The sequence below is a fragment of the Bos indicus genome, chromosome 4, assembly GCF_029378745.1.
Source record: "Bos indicus isolate NIAB-ARS_2022 breed Sahiwal x Tharparkar chromosome 4, NIAB-ARS_B.indTharparkar_mat_pri_1.0, whole genome shotgun sequence".
NCBI classification, from domain to species: Eukaryota; Metazoa; Chordata; class Mammalia; order Artiodactyla; family Bovidae; genus Bos; species Bos indicus.
In genome coordinates this window covers 88,033,204-88,057,034 of record NC_091763.1, presented here as the reverse complement: position 1 = coordinate 88,057,034, position 23,831 = coordinate 88,033,204, and the positions used below count along the sequence as shown (strand labels likewise).

The 23,831-nt window shown below is 38.3% G+C and overlaps 1 protein-coding gene across 1 annotated transcript in view; it reads right to left on the bottom strand.

The window, feature by feature from the left end:
- LOC139182589 (craniofacial development protein 2-like) overlaps positions 1-23,469 on the bottom strand; it is a 44,998-nt gene extending 21,529 nt beyond the window's left edge. The window contains 1 exon segment of the mRNA XM_070787133.1: positions 23,428-23,469. Coding sequence (XP_070643234.1) covers positions 23,428-23,469 — 42 coding nt within the window.
- Between the last annotated feature and the right edge of the window lie 362 nt (positions 23,470-23,831).

Sequence of the window (23,831 nt, the reverse complement as noted above, 5' to 3'; positions counted from 1 at the left end):
TAACAATAACATAATAATAGTGGGAGACTTTAATACCCCACTCACACCTATGGATAGATCAACTAAACAGAAAATTAACAAGGAAACACAAACTTTAAATGATATAATAGACCAGTTAGACCTAATTGATATATATAGGACATTTCATCCCAAAACAATGAATTTCACCTTTTTCTCAAGCCCACATGGAACCTTCTCCAGGATAGATCACATCCTGGGCCATAAAGCTAGCCTTGGTAAATTCAAAAAAATAGAAATCATTCCAAGCATCTTTTCTGACCACAATGCAGTAAGATTAGATCTCAATTACAGGAGAAAAACGATTAAAAATTCCAACATATGGAGGCTGAACAACACGCTGCTGAATAACCAACAAATCACAGAAGAAATAAAAAAAGAAATCAAAATTTGCATAGAAATGAATGAAAATGAAAACACAACAACCCAAAACCCGTGGGACACGGTAAAAGCAGTCCTAAGGGGAAAGTTCATAGCAATACAGGCGCACCTCAAGAAACAAGAAAAAAGTCAAATAAATAACCTAACTTTACACCTAAAGCAACTAGAAAAGGAAGAAATGAAGAACCCCAGGGTTAGTAGAAGGAAAGAAATCTTAAAAATTAGAGCAGAAATAAATGCAAAAGAAACAAAAGAGACCATAGCAAAAATCAACAAAACCAAAAGCTGGTTCTTTGAAAGGATAAATAAAATTGACAAACCATTAGCCAGACTCATCAAGAAACAAAGGGAGAAAAATCAAATCAATAAAATTAGAAATGAAAATGGAGAGATCACAACAGACAACACAGAAATACAAAGGATCATAAGAGACTACTATCAACAATTATATGCCAATAAAATGGACAACGTGGAAGAAATGGACAAATTCTTAGAAAAGTACAACTTTTCAAAACTCGACCAGGGAGAAATAGAAAATCTTAACAGACACTCAAGAGCTTTAGTGTAGCAGAGTTTTATTAAAGAATAAAGAGGGACAGAGAAAGATTCTGATATAGACATCAGAAGGGGGACAGAGAGTGCCTCCCTCGCTAGTCTAGCAAGGGAACTATATACTTTTTCAATTGTTATTACAGTAAATCAAAAAATGTCTCAAGGCTGTAAAAGTCTTACCAGATCCACTCCCATGATATGCATTTTAAGATAATGGGATTAGAACTAACAATAGAAAGATCTTACCAGACCACTCCCACAATATACATTTTAAGATGATAGAATTAGTCAGAAGGTTCTTAAAAAGGAGAAACATGCCTTTGAGCAGGGTATTGAGGAGGAGAAGGGGATGACAGGATGAGATGGTTGGATGGCATCACCGACTCAATGTGTTCATTTGAGTAAATTCCGGGAGTTGGTGATGGACAGGGAGGCCTGTTGTGCTGTGGTCCATGGGGTCGCAAAGAGTTGGACATAACTGAGTGAACTGAACTGAACTGAGCAGGATATACTGTTGTTACATAATCACTGGTACAGAGTTTAAGGAAAAACATATCCTTGAGCAAGATGAGTTGTTTTGTTGTGTAATCATTAGCTCTGGGCTTAAAGAAAAAAAAAAAAGTTTTATGTGACTAAGATGAAGGAATGTAGAAAAAAAGTTTGTTCTTTTCTCCTTCTCAAGTGCCTCAGACCCCTTTCTCCTCCGTGGGGACCCCAGACTTCTTATCAACCTGCCTAAGAATTAACTCTCTCATTCATGTAAAAACATATAGCAGTGCACATCAAAAAGTATTAAGTTAAAACTTGATTACCCAAGGAATATTTCACAAAAAAGGTTTTTCTCCAGTCCATTGCTTTATGAAATGTCCTGATTTTTCAGCCAAAGATGCCTCCACAAATTTCATAATTTGCTTAGGGTATAGGCATACATATAGACTTCTAAGTTCAAAAAAATGTTACTTTAAAAGCTTTAAAAGTTTTATGTTTATTTATTCATGACCTAATTTTCTATTGATGGTATAAGGAATTACATTTAACGAATTAAAAATAATATTCTTTTTCTAACAAAAGTCACCATTGTAGAAAAATTTAAATATATGTATAAACAAAATAAACAAAATAAAATCTGCTTTAATAAACCTGTGATGAATGTCCTTTTGGTGAAATACTTTTATCCATTTTGAATTATTTTTCAGAGTAAATTCTCGGTATGTATAAAGTCTCAAGTATATTATACATGTTTAAAACTATTTATTGATACTTGACTAAAAGTGAAAGTTGCCCAGTCATGTCTGACTCTTTGCAACCCAGGCAGAATTCTTCAAGCTAGAATACTGAAGTGGGTGGCCTTTCCCTTCTCCAGCGGATCTTCCCTACCCAGGGATTGAACCCAGGTCTCCTGCATTGCAGGCAGATTCCTTACCAGCTGAACCACAAGGATTGAACCCAGGTCTCCTGCACTGCAGGTGGATTATTTACCAACTGAGCTATCAGGGAAGTGCAGATACATGACTATCATGAATGAATCAAATGCTATAACAAGCAGCCTAAATTGTTAAGATAAGGAATAAAGCCAAAGAATGAAAAAAAATCACAAGGGTAACTTATTCTTAAAAATATTAGCCAGGAAAAAATAAAATAAGCAAACTCAACCCTGTAAGTACTGTTAACTTTTCTTACTACGATTATCTTCAAACACCATAAGGGCTAAGATTTTTGTTAGTTTTGTTCACTGCTTAATTCGTCTTCCCAAAACAATATTGCCATATGTTAACATTAAAAAATAGTTTGTTGAATGAGTTAATCAGGACAATATAATAAAACTATAATTTGTATGCAGTTTATAGCCCTTTTTGGCAGTATAAGCTCAAATAATCAAAACATATTTATTCAGTAGCTTTTGTATTTGAGTGCCACCGTTATTTGCCTCTAGTTTACATGTAAAGAAACCAAGAGTCATAAGTACTAGTCTCTGGTTTTTCTTGCTTTGATAGTCCAGCAAAATAAGAACAGAACTGATGCACACAAATGAGAAATGAGTCACGTGCCATATTTATTAGCTAAGAATCTCTAAACTTGAGATATAATTTGAATATGACTTACTAGGAGATGGTTCTTGAAACAAGCTTAAAGACATTTCATCAAGTGTCTTTATGTGTAATATTACAAATGGGCCTGATTGTTGTGCATTCTATGTTATTTTGCAAAATGAATGATTTTCTCATTTAGTTTCTCCATCTAATAAGCTTCTATGTTTATTTAAATTTTCTGATTAGGTTGGGTGAAGATAATTTTTAATAATATCTTCCCCGTGTTCAGCTTCAAATGAATGTAAATTACTTGGAAAATGCCTTTACAGAATTCGTTGAACCAAAAGGCAGCCCTATAGCAGACAATCTCCGCTAAGGTTCCGAAAGTCTCATCTTGAGCATATTCAAGCCAATAACCCACCTTCAATTTCTCTGCCAACTGCCGGCTGGTAACTTCCATTTAAAAGCCAGTCCCTTCAGCAACTTGGAACTTCAATCTCTGCTTCCTTAATGCCTGTTACTCCTCCTTGAGTCCCAAATAGAAAATTAACCTCTAAACAGAGATCTAGGGCTATCATGACGCTCAGCTTGTATGTTTTTCTTTTTGGAGAATCCCAATGTTGTGCTGTCTGTTGTTTAATTCCTGATAATGGTTATTTTACATATTTTCTACAGTATAATAGTTGTTTATAGCATCAGAGGCAATACTTGAACCAGTTTGTTCTGTCAAGTCCAGAAGCAGAAACCCTATTTAATTTTTACTCTGCTGTCTTCTTTATATTCTTCTTTTTATATTTTTTGACTTTTACTTGAGTGAATAAAATTATTTTATTATTCTTTTTTGTGTGATTTGAAATTTCTTTCTATTTAAACTAAGGGTCATTTTAAAAAAACAAATATTTTTGTCCAATATTTGAATGTGCATTTTTTAAAAATGATGTCAATAATGAAAATGTATATATAAAATTGCTCCATCAAAGAATGTGTTCATGAATACATATTAGATAAGAAGCATTGGCATTATCATAATTTAGTGTTACATTTATGCCTAGAAAATTTAAAAGGAATGAACTGAAACTTATTACATCTAATAATATTAACTCAATAATTTGGCCTGAAAAACAAGAATCGGTCTGTGCACTAAAACTTCTAAGACTTCTACTGGCTCCTGACAAAGAAGCAACAGTGGCCCTGGGTACAGTCCTTGGTTCCCCTCAGCTTTGGGTAAGGCATTTGCAATAACTGAAGTTCTCCAAAGACTTTCACCTTCATTTTCAAAGAGAATCAAAACCCTACCAGGATGGAGAGCCCAAGGTTAGGGCTGTAATATATGTATCAAATATATGAACAAAAGGAAACTCATGCTGCTGTGCCTAATAATATCAGGCTGTTACCTCTATGGGTTATGAACTTTGTACTTTGCTTTTTTAAGGAAAATAGTTTCTTCAATATCATACTGACTCTAGATTTCACCTCTCTCCTTTGGAGATGTATGTGTGTATGTTTAAAGAATTATTTCTTATTGATTATCTTGGAAAATGAGAAAGATTATCTTCTCCTTTCTAAACACTGGTAGAGAAATCTTGGAAGATACTAAGCCTTGGAGAGTTATCTCATTTAATCCTCAAAACTGACCTTTGAGGAAGACACTACTATTTTCTCCTTTTTACAGATGGGAAAATAGAGTTTGACAAGTAACTTGGACATATTCACATATCTAGTAAATGAAGTATCCAGTGTTCAAGTCCAGGTACCTGATTTTAAATCCTGTGTTCTTATACACTCTGAATAAGTCAAATAGGTTGAGTTCATCAATATGTAGAATAAATAAAACACAGCCTATAGCACAGCCCCAGGGAAAGTCACGCTAATTCCAGAAGTTACCTAGCACACTGGAATTTTATATCCATAAAGTAAGTAGTGGGAGTGTTTTCTAGAGGCAAGGGGAGTCGGACATTATCCTTTTTGTCTTCTGAAACAATAGGAAACTCCCTCTTTCCAGTTAAAAATTAAGGCCATCTATGAGCATTCCATCCTGGACATGCAAAGTCTAGAAAATAAATACCTGTTGTACTAGAACTAAGACCATCTAACAGTTTTTGTCTAGACATCTCGAGGGAGCATATCTCTTAAGGGGGGTTTCAAAGTACATAGTGTTTTATGAAAAAAATGAAGAACTGTTGCATATTAAAATGTGACAGGTGCATTTAAAGTCTTCTCTAACCTCGTGCCCCTCAGTGTGTTTACATGATAACTCCCTTGAAGAAATACTTAGTCTGGAGGCTATTCTGGAAATCAGAGGGCCCTGATACCCTTGGTAACTATAGTTACAGTTGTCTCTTCTTTTCCTGGAATGTAAAATAACATATCATCATCTCAGAAGTCATTTTGAAAGCCTTAATGAGATAAACAATCATTTTTCCAGGCAATATTCCTACTGTTGAGTACTAGTCATAATTTCCTTCTCCTAATGAAAAAAGTGATGTTTAGCTGTAAAGCAGAGGCGAGATGTGAATGGTAACATCTTACAGCTTTGAGAAGAAATCAATTAAAAAAATTTATTCCATAGGAAAATATTTTTCTCTCTCCATTAAAATAAAATAACTAATTTATTTAATTCAAGATTATTCCAAAAGCTGCTTCCAGCTAATGATCATATTGTGTGTTAATTGACTAATCCCTACAGACTTGGCAAAACATTAGCTGATTTTTTAAAAATGTTTACCAAAAATCGAAATGATCCTCCCAACTGAGAGAAGCAAATTGTAATGAAAGAGATGGGAAATTAATCTCATGGCGAATCATACCCTCACTACCCTCATGTCTCTCGTGGGAAGGGAGTCTTCTCTACTGGAGCAGAAGAGGGTAACACATCCTCTTGTCTCTTTAGTTATTTGTGAGAAAGTGTTTATAAAGAGATTAAAATTTTACTCTTTTAATTATACTAACAGGCATAGCTTTAACACCAGAGATACACCTCACTAAACATCCTTTAAAATAGATTTGTTAATCTTTCCTATTATGGCCGGTGTATACTATTTTCTCCCAAAGAAAGAGAGGGCTTGATATTCCAAGAACAACTCTTCTCCAACTTCTTATCTGCGCTCGTTGCTGGGGGCTGTGGAAGCTGATTCGTGGGGTTCTCGGTACCATCCTCTCATTCTGGTGTGGAAACACATAGAGTTTGAGTGTACATTTGACTTCTTGAGCAAGATTGTCTCATTCTGTTCTTATTCATCCCCATTCAGAATTGACTTCTTAATGAATTCTGAGCAGTCCCATCACTTTAGAGGTGCCCCCAGCACCAATACTGAAGCTCGAATACTTTGGCCACCTGATATGAAGAGCTTACTTATTGGAGAAGATCCTGATGCTGGGAAAGATGGAAGGCCAAAGGAGAAGGGGCCCGCAGAGGATGAGATGGTTAGATAGCATCACTGACTCAATGGACATGAACTGAGCAAATTCCAGGAGATAGTGGAGGACAAAGGAGCCTGTCATGCTACAGTCCATTGTGTTGCAAAGAGTTGGACGTGACCTAGCAACTGAACGACTTCACACACTATAGGGACTGCTTGATTTTAGCAACATCTTTGAAAAAAGTAAATTTTTGATGATTTGGCCAATCATTCCTTCCGGTTTCTTGCCCTGCTTAGAAAATATTCTTTGCCATCTTTGGTTTGACTATATTTAAGTAAATTTGTTTGATTTTATTTCACTACTAGAGGAATTGGTAGGGAAGATGTAAGAAAGTGGAACTAACTTTGGAAAAATTAGTTGGTTTTCAATTATTCCTCTGGCAACCAGCCCCTATCCTTATGTGCTATCCCAAAGTCACATCCTTAACATAAATACAGTGATGACAGAGGGCTTGTTACAAATAACAAGACACCTACTTTACCTCTGTGGCTCTAAAGTGTTTCCAGAAACTGAGAACAAGAGACCAAATGTTATAACAAAAGATGCTTCCTTTGCTCTTGCCCCTCATTCAGGAAATTCCAAAGGTTTGGGGAGCTGTGAACTAGAGACCATGGGTGAAGCTCAAGTATATATAAGAAATATATTTTGGTCATCTGAATGTGAAAAACCAAACTCTGCATACTAAGTGAAACAAAGCTGAAAGATGAGTTTATGGCAAGGGTTTCGACCTACAAACAGGGAAACTCAAAGCTATGGGAGCATTGAGTTCCTGGCTGTTTACAGACTGAAGGGTTTTTATGGGTTAAATGGAATTATTTGTCTTTTTCACCTGACTGTTCACCTGATGGTCTTCTTTCTTTTTGAATCAGTCCAGCCTACTAAGGGGAACAAAGAAGGGGAACAAGGAAGCTCAGAGGTGGTGTGAGCAGACTTGGCGTTTGTAGATTGTCTGGCTGTCCTCTGCTGATTTCTGAGAACAGCTGTCAATTTCCTGTGGTTTATGTCAGATAAGGTTAAGTTTTGCTTTTCTTTAATGCACCTGTGTCGCCCGCTCCTTTTTTCCTCCAACATAAGTGTCTCTGCTTTAGTTTTGTTTCTACATATATTTCTTGTAAATCACAATGTCATACTCAGCAAGGTATTTGGCCATAATAACAAGTCCTCAAATCTGATCATATTCATATTTGTGGGACTCATATTCTATATATCTTGGGAATGCTTGTTGTTGTTGTTTAGTGCTAAGGTATGTCTGACTCTTTTGTGACCCCATGGGCTGTGGCCCACCAGGCTCTTTTGTCCATGGAATTTTACAGGCAAGAATACTGGAATGGATTGCCATTTCCTTCTCCAGGTGATCTCCCGGACTCAGGAATCAAACTGGCATCTCTTGCGTCTCCTGCAACGGCAGGTGGATTCTTTACCACTGAACCACCTGGGAAGCCTGGACAAATTCGATAGCTTTTAAATAATCTTAAAAGTTTTATTATTCAAGTATAATTTCTTTTCAATGTTGTGTTAGTTTTTGCTATACAGCTGTGTGAATTAGATATGTTGTGTGAATATATATATCCCCTCCTTCTTAAGCCTCCATTCCACCCTCCCCCGCCCACTCAGCTAAGTCAACACAGAGCACCAAGCTATACAGCATCTTCCCCCTCGCTAACTGTCTAGATTCAGTCAATGATTAAATGTTAGAAACCCTCTGTCATTCTTAGAAAGGCCTCTGGAGGTCAGAGTTGAGGCATGGTGTTGGGTAAGCTTCCTCAGTAACTATCTTTGCAGACAAAATACAGCAAACACTGATACTTTGAGTTCCCCATCTGGTATCATTCATAAGCTCTAAATTTGTTTACTCACAAAATGTAATTGAACTAACAAGCTAATATACAACATTTTCTGCTATTGGGTATTTGCATATATATTCAATTTCTACATTTAAGTAAGAGTCTCTATTATTTCTGTTACAATAAAGAAGTTAGGGCCCTAAGAACATTTGGAAAAAAATCTATTTAGGCCTCGAAATATGCAAGCACTTGTAAAATAACATGTGTTAAGAATGAAGATACCGCAACTTTAAATTAATAGGATCATTTTAAGTTTTGTCACGTTCCTAAAATTTAGGATTGCAATCATTTTCTTAATCCAAAAGCATTTGAAAGCTCTCCAAAAAAAAATTAAAATCATTTGGAACAAGACAGAATAATTTACCATTATTATTGTACTTTAGTGTTTTTATCATCTTCAGTTTGGAGGCTGGCAGGCAGCCAAAAGACATGTTCCCCACAATTTCTCCTGAGCATCCTTAGTCAGAATTAAATGACTAGTGGAGACCAGCAACCAGGAACGGGGCAGTTAGAGGACGGTCCTTCTAAGAAGCTCTTTAAAATTTTTTGAACGACAGTCTTTCCTATTCTCAAGTTATTTACTGCTTTCTTACCCTATTTATTTATTTTAAACCAATGCTCTCAAATATCCTTGAATGTTTTGGAAAATCATGAAAAGTAGTCTTATCTTTCCAAAATGAAATTGCTGTATTTAATTATTAAAACTATATTATATACCTTGTGCTAATAGTACTGGAGTGCTTCCAAATATTATTCAGTAAGATGGAGTTGTTGTTTTTCAGTCACTCAGTCATATCTGACTCCCTGTGATCCCTTGGACTGCAGCCCACTAGGCTCCTCTGTCCATGGAATTTTCCAGGCAAGAATACTGGATTTAGTTGCCATTTCCTTCTCTAGGGGATATTCCCAATCCAGGAAATGTCTAGGTCATGTCTCCTACATTGCAGACAGATTCTTTAGCACTGAGCCACCAGGGAAACCAAGAAGGAGTCTGTCCTGGTAATTCTGGTGATGCCCAGACTTCTCCTACTCCTCCAAGTTCCTTCCTCCATTCCCACCCTCACTCCAAAACTTCATTTTTTAAGGTTCTAATATCATCTTCTCTGTGAAGCCTCCTTGCTTGTCATCATGTGAATTTCACCACTCCTTATTCAAGTCTTCCACTGGACCTTGTATGCGTGTCTATTGAATCTCAGTGGCATGTTTTTAAGTTCTTCCATGCTCCTACAATTTGCAATTATAGACTGCAAGGTGCTAGAAGATATTTAAAACATGTAAGCATCAGTAGGACATGGGTGTCAATCAATCAGAATGGAAACCAGCTTTAAGTGACACTGGTGTGTTGGACTAAATAAGAACCTGGAACCAGACTATGATCTCTTTAGGGCAAGAGTCCTGTTGTATTTGATTTGGTATTCTTAACACCTAGCACAATATTTGGCTTATAGTTGACCGATAAATGTTTCTATGAGTAAATGGATATTAAGAAGAGTTATGCATTAATTCCAAAGAGAGTCCTGAAAGTTCAGCAGTGACTTCAAGATTGTCTGCCTAGCATCAGACATTAGTTTAGCTTGAGGTGAAGGAGTTGTCCTTCACACTATAAGATCCTAATGACACACTTCTCGGACTGAACTGTCCCCACAGGCAAATTGCCCAGAGCCATCTGCTCTCTCTCATAGCCCTGCTGTATTTTTGAGGAACAGAACAGGTGAGTTACATTGAATTTGTGAAGAAGAAATAGTAGGCAAACCTATTTACCAAATAAAGATAAATATCTGTGACTCCACTTAAAGTCTAACCTATAGTTAATTATTTAAAAGATATTAAAAGAAATGTTTGGAGGACTTCCCTGGAGGTACAACGATTACGACTATACTTCCAGTGTGAGAAGTGCCAGCTTCCACCCCTGGCCAAGAAACTAAGATGCCCCATGCTGCACCAAAAAATTAAAAACAAAAATCAAAAAACTGGAAAACTACTATACTTCATAAGTTATTTTCATATATGGTAGGATACATTCTAGATAAGAGTCATTCTTCATGTAATGTTGATCTCTTGTGAAAAAAGATTCTTTAGCTACAATTTAGGACTATTTAAAATGAAGCAATACATATTCTACTTACCACAGGATGGCAATTCTTCAGAGAGTTTTGTTTTTTCTTTTTAACCTAAAAGTAAAGACAGTGAATGTAAACCTGGTTTCCAACTAGCTTTGCTATGGGTGATTCCTTTATCGTGTGAGTTGGAATGTCTTAGTTCTGGTCCACTTTTTTCTAGCAACTGAAACTTTCTGCTCAGCCAAGTGGTGGTCCTTTCTCTCCTACCCCAAGTAGACAGATGCCTATGCCTCCCAAATACACGTCGAACTGAAGAGATTCAATTGCTCCTATTAGGCTGACTCCAAGGAACAAAGAAGGTCTGGGGCAAATGCAAGTTAGTTTGAACTTAATTAGATCCACATAAAATAATTATTTACCTCTGCTCAATATAATGCTTCTAAGTGATGAAGTCACAGAGGATTAAAGTACATGAGTTGTGTACATCAGTGCAAGTTAAAATGGAAAGAAGGCTAGGGCTGTAGGCAGCTCTAATTCTACAGTGAAGGGTCCGGTTTACTCCTGGGAGATAGTGTGATTGCAGGCAAGCCCTGGAACTTCTCACAACCCCCTTTTTCAGAAAGATTTAGCATAGGGCTTAGTGTTAGTCACTCAGCTGTGTCCAACTCTGTAATTCTACTGTAGCCCACCAGGCTCCTCTGTCCATGGAATTCTCTAAGCAGGAATAGAATACTGGAATGGGTTGCCATTTCCTTCTCCAGGGGATCTTCCCAACCCAAGGGTGGATCCCAGGTCTCCTGAAGCTTAAAGTGAGTGAAGCTCAGTCGTGTCTGACTCTTTGAGACCCCATGGACTGTAGCCTACCCAGGTTCCTCTGTCTATGGGATTTTCCAGGCAAGAATACTGGAGTGGGTTGACATTTTCTTCTCCAAGAGATCCTGCTGACCCAGGGATTGAACCCAGGTCTCCTGCATTGTAGGCAGATGCTTTACTGTCTGAGCCACCAAGGAAAATCCAGCTTAATTATCACTAAATTATCACCTGGCTCCAAATTTTTACCATTTTTTGTTTGTTTTTTTTGTTTTTTGTTTTGTTTTGAGATGCGTGAGGCCTTGCCATGCAGCTTGCCAGATCTTAGATCCCAACTTGGAATAGAACCCAAGACCCTTGCATTGGAAGCGTGGAGTCCTAACCAGTGGACTGCCAGGCAAATCCCTCTACAGTTTTTTAAAAGGCAACAGGTCACAGGTTTTGGTAGCCATGAGTAAGTGGGTTATAAATTAAGCATGTTCTGTTTGTCCAAGAGCAAACAGCTCTTATCAACAGCTTTATCCTATATATAGCTTTATCCTATATACAGAACTTATAGGTCCAGAAAGGGAGCCCCATAATGTTTTGGGAGTTACTTTCTTTCATTTACTGACTGATTTCAGAGCCCAATTCCCTTCTTAAATGATGTCTGACACACACTATTAAAATTTACTGGATTACAGTTTTTTTCTTAAGACATCAGTGTAAATACTGTGAATGATTTATTTTTCCAAAAGTGAGAATAAAACAACTGAAATTAGTCCTAAACATGTATGCAAAAAATCCACTTGAGCTATTTCAAATCCTGAAAGATGATGCTGTGAAAGTGCTACATTCAATATGCCAGCAAATTTGGAAGACTCAGCAGTGGCCACAGGACTGGAAAAGGTCTGTTTTCATTCCAATCCCAAAGAAAGGCAATGCCAAAGACTGCTCAAACTACTGCACAATTGCGCTCATCTCACACACTAGTAAAGTAATGCTCAAAATTCTCCAAGCCAGGCTTCAGCAATATGTGAACCCTGAACTTCCTGATGTTCAAGCTGGTTTTAGAAAAGGCAGAGGAACCAGAGATCAAATTGCCAGCATCCGCTGGATCATCGAAAAAGCAAGAGAGTTCCAGAAAAGCATCTATTTCCACTTTATTGACTATGCCAAAGCCTTTGACTGTGTGGATCACAATAAACTGTGGAAAATTCTTCAAGAGATGGGAATACCAGACCACCTGATCTGCCTCTTGAGAAACCTATATGCAGGTCAGAAAGAAACAGTTAGAACTGGACATAGAACAACAGACTGGTTCCAAATAGGAAAAGGAGTACGTCAAGGCTGTATATTGTCACCCTACTTATTTAACTTATATGCAGAGTACATCATGAGAAACGCTAGGCTGGAAGAAGCACAAGCTGGAATCAAGATTGCCGGGAGAAATATCAATAACCTCAGATATGCAGATGACGCCACCCTTATGGCAGAAAGTGAAGAGGAACTCAAAAGTCTCTTGATGAAAGTGAAAGAGGAGAGTGAAAAAGTTGGCTTAAAATTCAACATTCAGAAAACGAAGATCATGGCATCTGGTCCCATCACTTCATGGCAAATAGATGAGTAAACAGTGGAAACAGTGTCAGACTTTATTTTTTGGGGCTCCAAAATCACTGCAGATGGTGACTGCAGCCATGAAATTAAAAGACGCTTACTCCTTGGAAGGAAAGTTATGACCAACCTAGATAGCATATTCAAAAGCAGAGACATTACTTTGCCAACAAAGGTCCATCTAGTCAAGGCTATAGTTTTTCCTGTGGTTATGTATGGATGTGAGAGTTGGACTGTGAAGAAGGCTGAGCGCCGAAGAATTGATGCTTTTGAACTGTGGTGTTGGAGAAGACTCTTGAGGGTCCCTTGGACTGCAAGGAGATCCAACCAGTCCATTCTGAAGGAGATCAGCCCCGGGATTTCTTTGGAAGGAATGATGCTAAAGCTGAAACTCCAGTACTTTGGCCACCTCATGAGAAGAGCTGACTCATTGGAAAAGACTCTGATGCTGTGAGGGATTGGGGGCAGGAGGAGAAGGGGACGACAGAGGATGAGATGGCTGGATGGCATCACTGACTCGATGGACGTGAGTCTGAGTGAACTCCGGGAGTTGGTGATGGACAGGGAGGCCTGGCGTGCTGCGATTCATGGGGTCACAAAGAGTCGGACATGACTGAGCGACTGAACTGAACTGAATGATACTTAATCTTAAAAATTAACATTTACCATGTTCATGGCAAATAGTGGGGAAACAGTGGAAACAGTGGCAGACTGTATATTTTTGGGTTCCAAAATCACTGCAGATGGTGACTGCAGCCATGAAATAAAAAGACGCTTACTCCTTTGAAGGAAAGTTATGACCAACCTAGATAACATATTAAAAAGCAGACACATTACTTTGTAAACAAAGGCCCACCTAGTTAAGGCCATGGTTTTTCCAGTAGTCATGTATGGATGTGAGAGTTGGACTATAAATAAAGCTGAGCACCAAAGAATCGATGCTTTTGAACTGAGGTGTTGGAAAAGATTCTTGAGGGTTCCTTGGACTGCAAGGAGATCCAACCAGTCAATCCTAAAGAAAATTAGTACTGAATATTCATTGGAAGGACTGATGTTGAAGCTGAAACTCCAATCCTTTGGCCACCTGATGTGAAGAACTCACTCGTTCGAAAAGACCCCGATGCTGGGAAAGATTGAAGGCTAGAGGGGACAACAGAGGATGAGATGGTTGGATGGCATCACTGACTCAATGGAGATGAGTTTGAGTAAACTCCAAAAGTTGGTGATGCACAGGGAGGCCTGGCGTGCTGCAGTTCATGGGGTCATAAAGAGTCATATATGACTGAGCAACGGAACTGAATGAATTGGACCATGTTCATGAGGCAAATGCCAAGTGAAAGACAGAGAAGCTGTCCTGAGTTTGAGACTCAAAGCGTGTCTACTTATTGATAAGTTGATCACATATCCAGCAATTTTCAGGTACTGGAACTCAATTTTCACATTTTAGTTAAGGCTAAGTAAGATCTGAAAGATGCTGAAAGATTTTATTTATATATGAAAATTTCAGTTTATTAATTTATGATGAAAACAATGAGAAGTTGACTAGAATCCCACAGAACTGGACAGTAAGTTGTGTTTCCTATAAGAAAGTTTTGTTACAAAGAAAGATCAATACTAGAAGGCCTCTTGGTAACTATACTATTCCGGAATTGGGAGTCACACAAACTCTTGGGACAATGAAAAGAATCATTAAAATTGAGAAGTACTAGGGACTCTCTGACAGTCCATGATTAAGGCTCCATGCTTGCAATTTAGGTGGCATGAATTTGATCCTTGGTCAGGGAATTAAGATCCCATGTGCAGTGAGGAGTAGCCAAAAAAAAAAAACCCCAAAACATAAATTATGCAAAAAAAAAAAAAAAATAGGGAAGAACCATCACTTCTCCATTATAGGACTGTATTTTTAGAGGAAAATTATCCAGTCCCTTAGAGAGTGATGGACACACTAATAAATTTTTGCTATTTAATTTTTATATTTAGAATGACTAGGTCACTGACATTTTTAGCCCTTATAGTAAGGTACTTTCTTTAAAAAGTTGTAATATTTTCCAAATTCATAGTCTCTTAAGGTAATTATATTTCAAAATGCTTTACTTTCATGAGGTATCAGATATTGCTGGTTAAGATTTGGGAAATATAGTTCTCTGAGTAGCCTATTTACACATCTTTAACTTGGAGAATACTTCCAGATGTTCAAGCTGGTTTTAGAAAAGGCAGAGGAACCAGAGATCAAATTACCAACATCTGCTGGATCATGGAAAAAGCAAGAGAGTTCCAGAAAAACATCTATTTCTGCTTTATTGACTATGCCAAAGCCTTTGACTGTGTGGATCACAACAACAGTGGAAAATTCTTGAAGAGCTGGGAATATCAGACCACCTGACCTGCCTCTTGAGAAACCTATATGTAGGTCAGGAGGCAACAGGTAGAATTGTACATGGAACAACAGACTGGTTCCAAATAGGAAAAGGAGTATGTCAAGGCTGTATATTGTCACCTTGCTTATTTAACTTCTATGCAGAGTACTTATGAGAAATGCTGGACTGGAAGAAGCACAAGCTGGAATCAAGATTGCTGGGAGAAATATCAATAACCTCAGATATGCAGATGACACCACCCTTATGGCAGAAAGTGAAGAGGAACTAAAGAGCCTCTTGATGAAAGTGAAAGAGGAGAGTGAAAAAGTTGGCTTAAAGCTCAGCATTCAGAAAACGAAGATCATGGCATCTGGTCCCATCACTTCATGGCAAATAGATGGGGAAATAGTGGAAACAGTGTCAGACTTTATTTTTGGGGGCTCTAAAATCACTGAAGATGGTGCTTGCAGCCATGAAATTAAAAGACGCTTACTCCTTGGAAGGAAAGTTATGACCAACCTAGATAGCATATTCAAAAGCAGAGACATTACTTTGCCAACAAAGGTCCATCTAGTCAAGGCTGTGGTTTTTCCAGTGGTCATGTATGGATGTGAGAGTTGGACTGTGAAGAAAGCTGAGTGCCAAAGAATTGATGCTTTTGAACTGTGGCGTTGGAGAAGACTCTTGAGAGTTCCTTGGACTGCAAGGAGATCCAACCAGTCCATTCTAAAGGAGATCAGTCCTGGGTGTTCTTTGGAAGGAATGATGTTGAAGCTGAAAGTCCAATACTTTGGCCACCTGATGCGAAAAGTTGACTCATCTGAAAAGACCCTGATGCTGGGAAAGATTGAGGGCAGGAGGAGAAGGGGACGACAGAGGATGAGATGGTTGGTTGGCATTACCCACTCAATGGACACGAGTTTGAGTAAACTGTGGGAGTTGGTGATGGACAGGGAGGCCTCACGAGCTGCAGTCCATTGGTTCGCAAAGAGTTGGATATGACTGAGTGACTGAACTGAACTGAATGTTCATATTTGTATCTGATCCCCTGGAGGAGGAAATTGCAATCCATTCCAGTAAATTTGCATGGAAAAGCCCATGGATAGAGGAGCCTGGCAGGCTATAGTCCATGGGGCAGCCAAGAATCATACTTGATTAAAAGACTGAGCACATACACACTGGATATGAAACTGTTATGTACGTTTATAAAAGTGACATGAAATTGGTTATATTCTGATGTATGCAATTTAAATGGCAACTTTAGTCTTCCATTTTTTTAAATTTTATTTTATTTTTAAACTTTACATAATTGTATTAGTTTTGCCAAATATCAAAATGAATCCGCCACAGGTATACATGTGTTCCCCATCCTGAACACTCCTCCCTCCTCCCTCCCCATACCATCCCTCTGGGTCGTCCCAGTGCCCTAGCCCCAAGCATCCCGTATCGTGCATCGAACCTGGACTGGCAACTCGTTTCCTACATGATATTTTACATGTTTCAATGTCATTCTCCCAAATCTTCCCACCCTCTCCCTCTCCCACAGAGTCCATAAAACTGTTCTATACATCACTGTCTCTTTTGCTGTCTCGTACACCGGGTTATTGTTACCATCTTTCTAAATTCCATATATACGCGTTAGTATACTGTATTGGTGTTTTTCCTTCTGGCTTACTTCACTCTGTATAATAGGCTCCAGTTTCATCCACCTCATTAGAACTGATTCAAATGTTTTCTTTTTAATGGCTGAGTAATACTCCATTGTGTATATGTACCACTGCTTTCTTATCCATTCATCTGCTGATGGACATCTAGGTTGCTTCCATGTCCTGGCTATTATAAACAGTGCTGCGATGAACATTGGGGTACACGTGTCTCTTTCCCTTCTGGTTTCCTCAGTGTGTATGCCCAGCAGTGGGATTGCTGGATCATAAGGCAGTTCTATTTCCAGTTTTTTAAGGAATCTCCACACTGTTCTCCATAGTGGCTGTACTAGTTTGCATTCCCCCCAACCGTGTAAGAGGGTTCCCTTTTCTCCACACCTTCTCCAGCATTTATTATTTGTTAGTCTTCCATTTTTTTCACAGTTTCTCCAAGATAGGATTTTTCTTCAAGCCTCTATTTGTTTGTTTTATATGTATGTAAGTATTCTGGGACCTCAAATACATTGAAATTTCAGTTTTCAATACTTACCAAGGATCAGTAATTGTAAATTACAAGGAAAATTTGAAGATACAGCCAAAATAAGTTTCTTTTTACTTAGTCATACACAAAATTTTAAAACATTTCGTGTCTAAAATGAATTATTTTTAACTAATTTAAGCAAGGTAACTTGGGTCTTTTATTTTTTGTTGAACTTAAAAAAAAGAACTGAACAGAGGTCAAATTAGATGCTGCATTAAGAATATTAATTGCTTTCTATTTTTAAGTAAAATTAAATTAATCAAGAAACTTCCTAAGATTGTTTGGTATGGTAACCATTGTCCTTAGATATAGTCTGAATCTGAGCAAGAATATATTATAAGCACTTGTTTGGAATTTATTTTTGTGATCTTCTTTGAAATATCTACACAGCCTAAATTGATTGCCAGCAAAAGTAATTCCCAGTAACTGTAAAGGCACAATATTTATTTGGGATATCCGACAGTTAAGTTTGAATTTTCCGAGAAGATAGCTGAGTACTGAGAATGGAAAAATAGAACTAGTATGTTTGGAAAGGAAAGGAATGAACGGAAAAGATGTTGAGCATAAAACTATCCTGCACAGTCGAGGCAGGGTTTAGGCATCTGGAGACCCTGGGTGAGCAACAGGACAAGGGGTCTAAAAGCACTGAAAACAGGAAAGGGGGTGAAGAAAAGGAATGGAGTAAAAACATCCATCTATTTCACACCTAGATGGATCCACATGTCCTTATGCATTTGGGGAGTTATACCATCACTCATGTGGCTCAACATGTGTGTGTATGCTCAGTCACTTCAGTAGTGTCTGACTCTTTACGACCCTATAGACTGTAGCCCACCAGGCTCCTCTGTCCATGCGATTACTGGAGTGAGTTGTCATGCCCTTCTTCAGGGGATCTTCCCAACCCAGGGATCAAACCCATGTCTCCAGCACTGAAGGCAGGTTCTTCACTGCTGAGACATCTGGGAAGCCCAGTTTAATATGTAGGCTCTCTCAAAGTCCTGAAGCAAAAATAGCTCTTTCAACTTTCCTCCATAGTTGCTTGGGATTCTCATTATATTTATGTTTGGGGGATGATCCTGCCTTGTCTTCTAATCAGCCTGGAAACATCTTATCAACAACAATAGTATTCTATTTCTCTGAACCCCTGCTGCTGCTGCTGCTGCTGCTAAGTCGCTTCAGTCGTGTCCAACTCTGTGCCACCCCATAGACGGCAGCCCACCAGGCTCCCCCATCCCTGGGATTCTCCAGGCAAGAATATTTGAGTGGGTCTCTGAACCTGTACACAATGCCTAACAGTGATGCTTACAGCTGACTTTGACCTGTGAGGGAGGGGGCATCTTGGTTTCTAGCTGTTGAGAACTCTATTCATATTGGTATATCCCAGGGGCATCAAGGAAACAGTCCAGTCTCAGTAGTGTTAGTCACTCAGTCGTGTCTGACTCTTTGCAACCCCATGGATGATAGGCCACCAGGCTCCTCTGTCCATGGAATTCTCCAGGCAAAAATACTTGAGGGGGTTGCCATTTCCTTCTCCAGGGGATATTCCTGACCCAGGGATAGAACTCGTGTCTCCAGCATTGCAGGCAGATTCTTTACTGTCTGAGCCCAAAGCCCCAGTCTCTGTTTTGGAGCATTGAGAAGAGTAGGAGGTGTGGACACTCGAGCCAGCCTGGTCAGCATTCTACTTTCTAGTTGGAGGAAGGATAATTATAGAAGGGTTTTGTTAATCAGCTGCTGTTTGAAATTATGCTCTTGCATTGTCTTTCTGAAGACAGTCTAACAGGAAAAATGGGGGCATTAGGGGTGAAAGAAAAATCCCTCAGAACTGATTCTCAGCTGTGGGATTTTGCAGAAGTAACTGCTCAGCTTCAGTTTCTGATCTGTAAAATGGGATCAGAGAGTAATTACCTGGGCCTCAAGGAGCTGGATTTCTTCTCTATCTACCATTAATTTTCAAGTCGCCATGTCTGTCCCACTGTTTGACTGTTTCTCACCTTCCTTCCATCCCTACCCTGACTGTGCATGTAGGGCATGTAGGCTCAGTGAAGTTTGTTGTTTAAAGCTTGAAAAGGCATCTGTTGTTTTTATTTTTTAAATCACCTCTGCAGCCCTCTGCCCTACCAGCCGAGCTATCAAAGGGTGCTATTTTTTTTTTTTTAATAAAAGAAAAATCCTGGATACATTCTGATTTTTCTTTCAAATAACATAAAGGCAAACATCAACACATGGATGAATTCCAAATTAATGTAGCCTGATTTAAAATCTTATTTTAGGTCCTTAGACTGTATTTACAAATCTCATTCCTTATGCTGTTTTGCAATTAAGATCCACTGGTACACATCTGAGAACACTCTTCAAGGTTACAATTTGCAGCATTACAATAGGGCAGAAAGATTTCATTGCTGTTACTTCTGAGATTTTCTGATTATACAGAGCTTGATTCTTGGTTGTAGAATGAGGAGTGAAGTAAAGTGGTATGGTAGGTTATTTTTTTTTTCATAATCTAATCTCTGCATGTTGCATATTATTGCTTTTTGTGGTATTCTCGCATCTGGTGTTCTAAACTATCTTTTATCATTTCGATTGATGTCATATATTGAACAGATGTCTTAAATTATTTGAGCATTGTGGTCAGAGAAATCTAAGGAGAATTCATTTTAAAAATCATTATTTGTAGATTTTTCCAAAGCTTGGTAAAGCGCTTTCTTCACTTTTTACTTCTACAGTAACATTCTTGATTTCATCTTTTCAGGTCAATATGTTGCCTCGTATTTATATTAAATTCACTGGAGTAAAGTCCTGAGTACATTTGTCAATTGTCCAATTTGACGATAATCAAGCTAATGGGTAACATTTGTTATTAATTGTATCAATAAAAACATCATAATCTTACAACTCTGGTTTGAGCCTGATAGAGTAGGAGGTTTGAGCGATGAATATTCACAGGCAATTAATGGATCACTTTCTGGGGAAAAAAATGCTAAAAATCATTTTAATAGCCTCTTTGCATCCTAACCAGATTTCAATCAAATCAAACCATCTCTCTGGATAGAAAAAAAATGTAATTGGTTCCTTAAAATTAGATCCAATGAACTTGTCTTTGCAGAAGGTCAAGTAATATACTCTCATGAAAGAAAACTGTTCCTCTTTTAATGCCGCAGTTATTTAAAAGGTGTTCTATTTTCCTGTTTGGGTTCTGTCTTTTTTTTCATGACTGCATATTAAAGTAATCATCTTGCCAACATGCAAATGATATCCTAACTGAACATAGCTTGGGTGAAAGTGGTGATGAAACGGCCAGAGAGACTTATCAGCTACATTATTATGCGTGAGAGATGGAAAATCACTGAGCTACCAGAATCTTCCACTTTTTATGTTTCTATGACTCAGAGAAACAAGCAAAAATTAATATAGTATTTTTCCTTTTTTTTTTTAAAGAAGACATTCAAAGAGTCTTATAGAATCTTAAAATGCAGACAATCCATATTTTTAGAGGAAGGTAGAAGAGAGGGAAAGAGAGGGAGGAAAGAAGGGGTGGAGACAGAGGCAGAAACAGAGAGACCAGAGAACTACATTCTCTTTGTCATAGCAGGGAAGGAGTAATGTTCATTGACAACATCATGCCAAATGCTACTAGACACTTTGCATGTTTTATGGCATTTAATATTTTGAGGTAGGTGTTATCCTCAATTTAGAGTTTATGAATCAAAGGCTTATGGTGTTCCAAATAACTTGTGCAAGACCATAAACTACCACTGGTGAGCCTCATCTCTTACTGACTTTGAAGCCCATGATCTTGTCACTGTGTCACACTAGCCCAAGTCATGTGGTTTCTAGTTTTTAGTAAAGAAAACCCAGTCCAATCTTACTGAAGTGGAATTTTAATATACCGTTGTTATTTTCTAACATAATCAAGAAGTTCATTAGGTTTTAAACATAATGAAGATAAAAGTGATGAAGGTCGCAGTTCCTTGGTGGATACAGGTTAACTGGGTGTTTGTGTGTGCGTTTATTTCTTTGACAAACTGAGTCTCAGTGGCCTACAGAAAATGGCCACTTGTCAGCTGAGAACTGCAGACACTGTTCATCTGGGCTGGCTGCAATAATTGTCTTCTCTCCCTGTTCCTCCTATTTTTGTCCATAGATAATGGGCTCCCCCTCTAAGGATAAGAGAAGCTGATAAGAGAAGAAGATGACCAAGAGTGTTATTAAGCCCACTTTCTTTTTTAAAAATTAAAAAGATTAATTATTATGTATTGAGATTATTAAACTACAGTTGATTTACAATGTTGCATTATTTTTGGTATATACAAAAGTGATTCAATTATATATATATATATTTCTATCTCTATCTCTTATTCTTGTTCAGATCCTTTTCTGTTATGGTTTATTGTAAGATACTGAACATAGTTCCCTGTACAATACAGTAGGACCTTGTTGTTTATCTATTTTATATATAGTAGCTTGTACCTGCTAATCTGAAACTTCTAATTTATCCCTCTCCCATCTACTCCCCCCTATAACCATACATTTGTTTTCTATGTCTGCAAGTCCATTTCAGTTTGGTAAATTAGTTCATTTGTACCATACTTTAGATTCCACAATAAGTGATATCATTTTGATGTTTGTCTTTCTCTGTCTGACTTACTTCACTTAGTATGATAATCTCTAGGTCCATCCACGTTGCTGCAAATGGCATTATTTCATTCTTTTCATTCTATATTATTGTATATACAAGATGTGTACTCCATCTTGTTTATCCTCTCATATCTTGATGGAGATTTAGGTCACTTCCATGTCTTTAATGCAGCTATGAACATTGGAATACAAGCCTCTTTTTGAATTAGAGTTTTCTTTGGATATATGATTACGGCCTATCTTTTTTAAAAAATTGATTCATTTTTAATTGAAGGATAATTGCTTTACAATATTATGTTGGTTTTTGCCACATATTAACATGAATCATCCGTAAGTATACATATGTCCCTTCCTTCTTGAACCTCCCTCCTACCTCCCACCCCATCCCACCCCTCAGTATTGTTGCAAAGCCCTACTTTGTGAGTCACTGAGCTCCCTGAGTCATATAGCAAATGCTCACTGGCTATTTTACATATGGTAGTATATATGTTTGGAGAAGGCAATGGCACCCCACTCCAGTACTCTTGCCTGCAAAATCCCATGGACGGAGGAGCCTGGTAGGCTGCAGTCCCTGGGGTCGCTAAGAGTTGGACACGACTGAGCGACTTCACTTTGACTTTTCACTTTCATGTATTAGAGAAGGAAATGGCAACCCACTCCAGCGTTCTTGCCTGGAGAATCCCAGGGATGGGGGAGCCTGGTGGGCTACCGTCTATAGGGTCGCACAGAGTCGGACATGACTGAAGCGACTTAGCAGCAGCAGCAGCAGTATATATGTTTCCACGTTACTCTCTCCATTCATCCCATCCTCTCCTTCCCTCTCTGTGTCTGCAAATCTTTTCTCTACATCTGAGTCTCCATTGCTCTAAGGCCACTATCTTAAAGCTTCTACTGGTGAACAAAAAAGGTTTCCAGCGAGATGAGCTGAGTCCAGTTCAGAGGGCAGTGCACTTGTCCAAAGGCCCTAGACAAGGAGATGTCCCACATGGTCTAGTTAGTGGCACCTGGGCCCTGAGACTTGGTTATATGTGTGTGTAAATATATACATGTGTATATATATATATATATATATGTATATATATATATAAAACTCACAAACCATACAATTTGCTTTTTCAAAGTTTACAATTTAGTGGCATTTAATGGCAACCCATTCCAGTTTTCTTGCCTGAAAAATTCCATAGACAGAGGAGCCTAATGGGATACAGTCCAAAGGGTCACAAAGAGTCAGACATGACTGAGCAACTAAGCACAATATATTCTCAAGGTTGAGGAACCATTACCACTATTGAATTCCAGAAAGCTGTCATCACTCACCAGAGAAACCCTATTATTCATTAACTCATTTTCCTATTGCCCTCCCTCCCAGTCCCTGGCAACCAGGATTCTACTTTCAGTCTCAACAGATTTGCCTATTCAGCTGCATTTTATATGCAATTATAAGAGCACACACTTGATGGCCTCTCCTGTGACTCCCATGAGGGACACAGAGCAGTCCTTTAGGGAGTTTCCCAGGATATTCAGTGAAATTTCCCCATACCCTTACGGATGCGTCCAGCCTCAGTTCTGCTTCGTCCTCCATACTGATAACCCGTGACCAGATTCTGTAGATTTTTTTTAATGTTTGTTTATCTATATTTTAATTGAAGTATAGTTGATTTACAATGTAATGTTAATTTCTACTGTACAGCAAAGTGATTGAGTTATACATACATATATATACATTTGTTCATGTTCTTTTCCACTATGGCTTATCATAGAAGTTTTACAAATTAATTTTATCTATTTATTTATTTCCTTTTGGCTTTGCTGGGTCTTCGTTGCTGCCTGGGCTTTTATCTAGTTGCGGAGAGTGCAGGCTAGATTTTAACCACCCACCACAACACCCTCCCTAGCCTACTGTCTCCTTGGTCTCTGGATCCGCTGCCACTGTTCGAGCCTCAC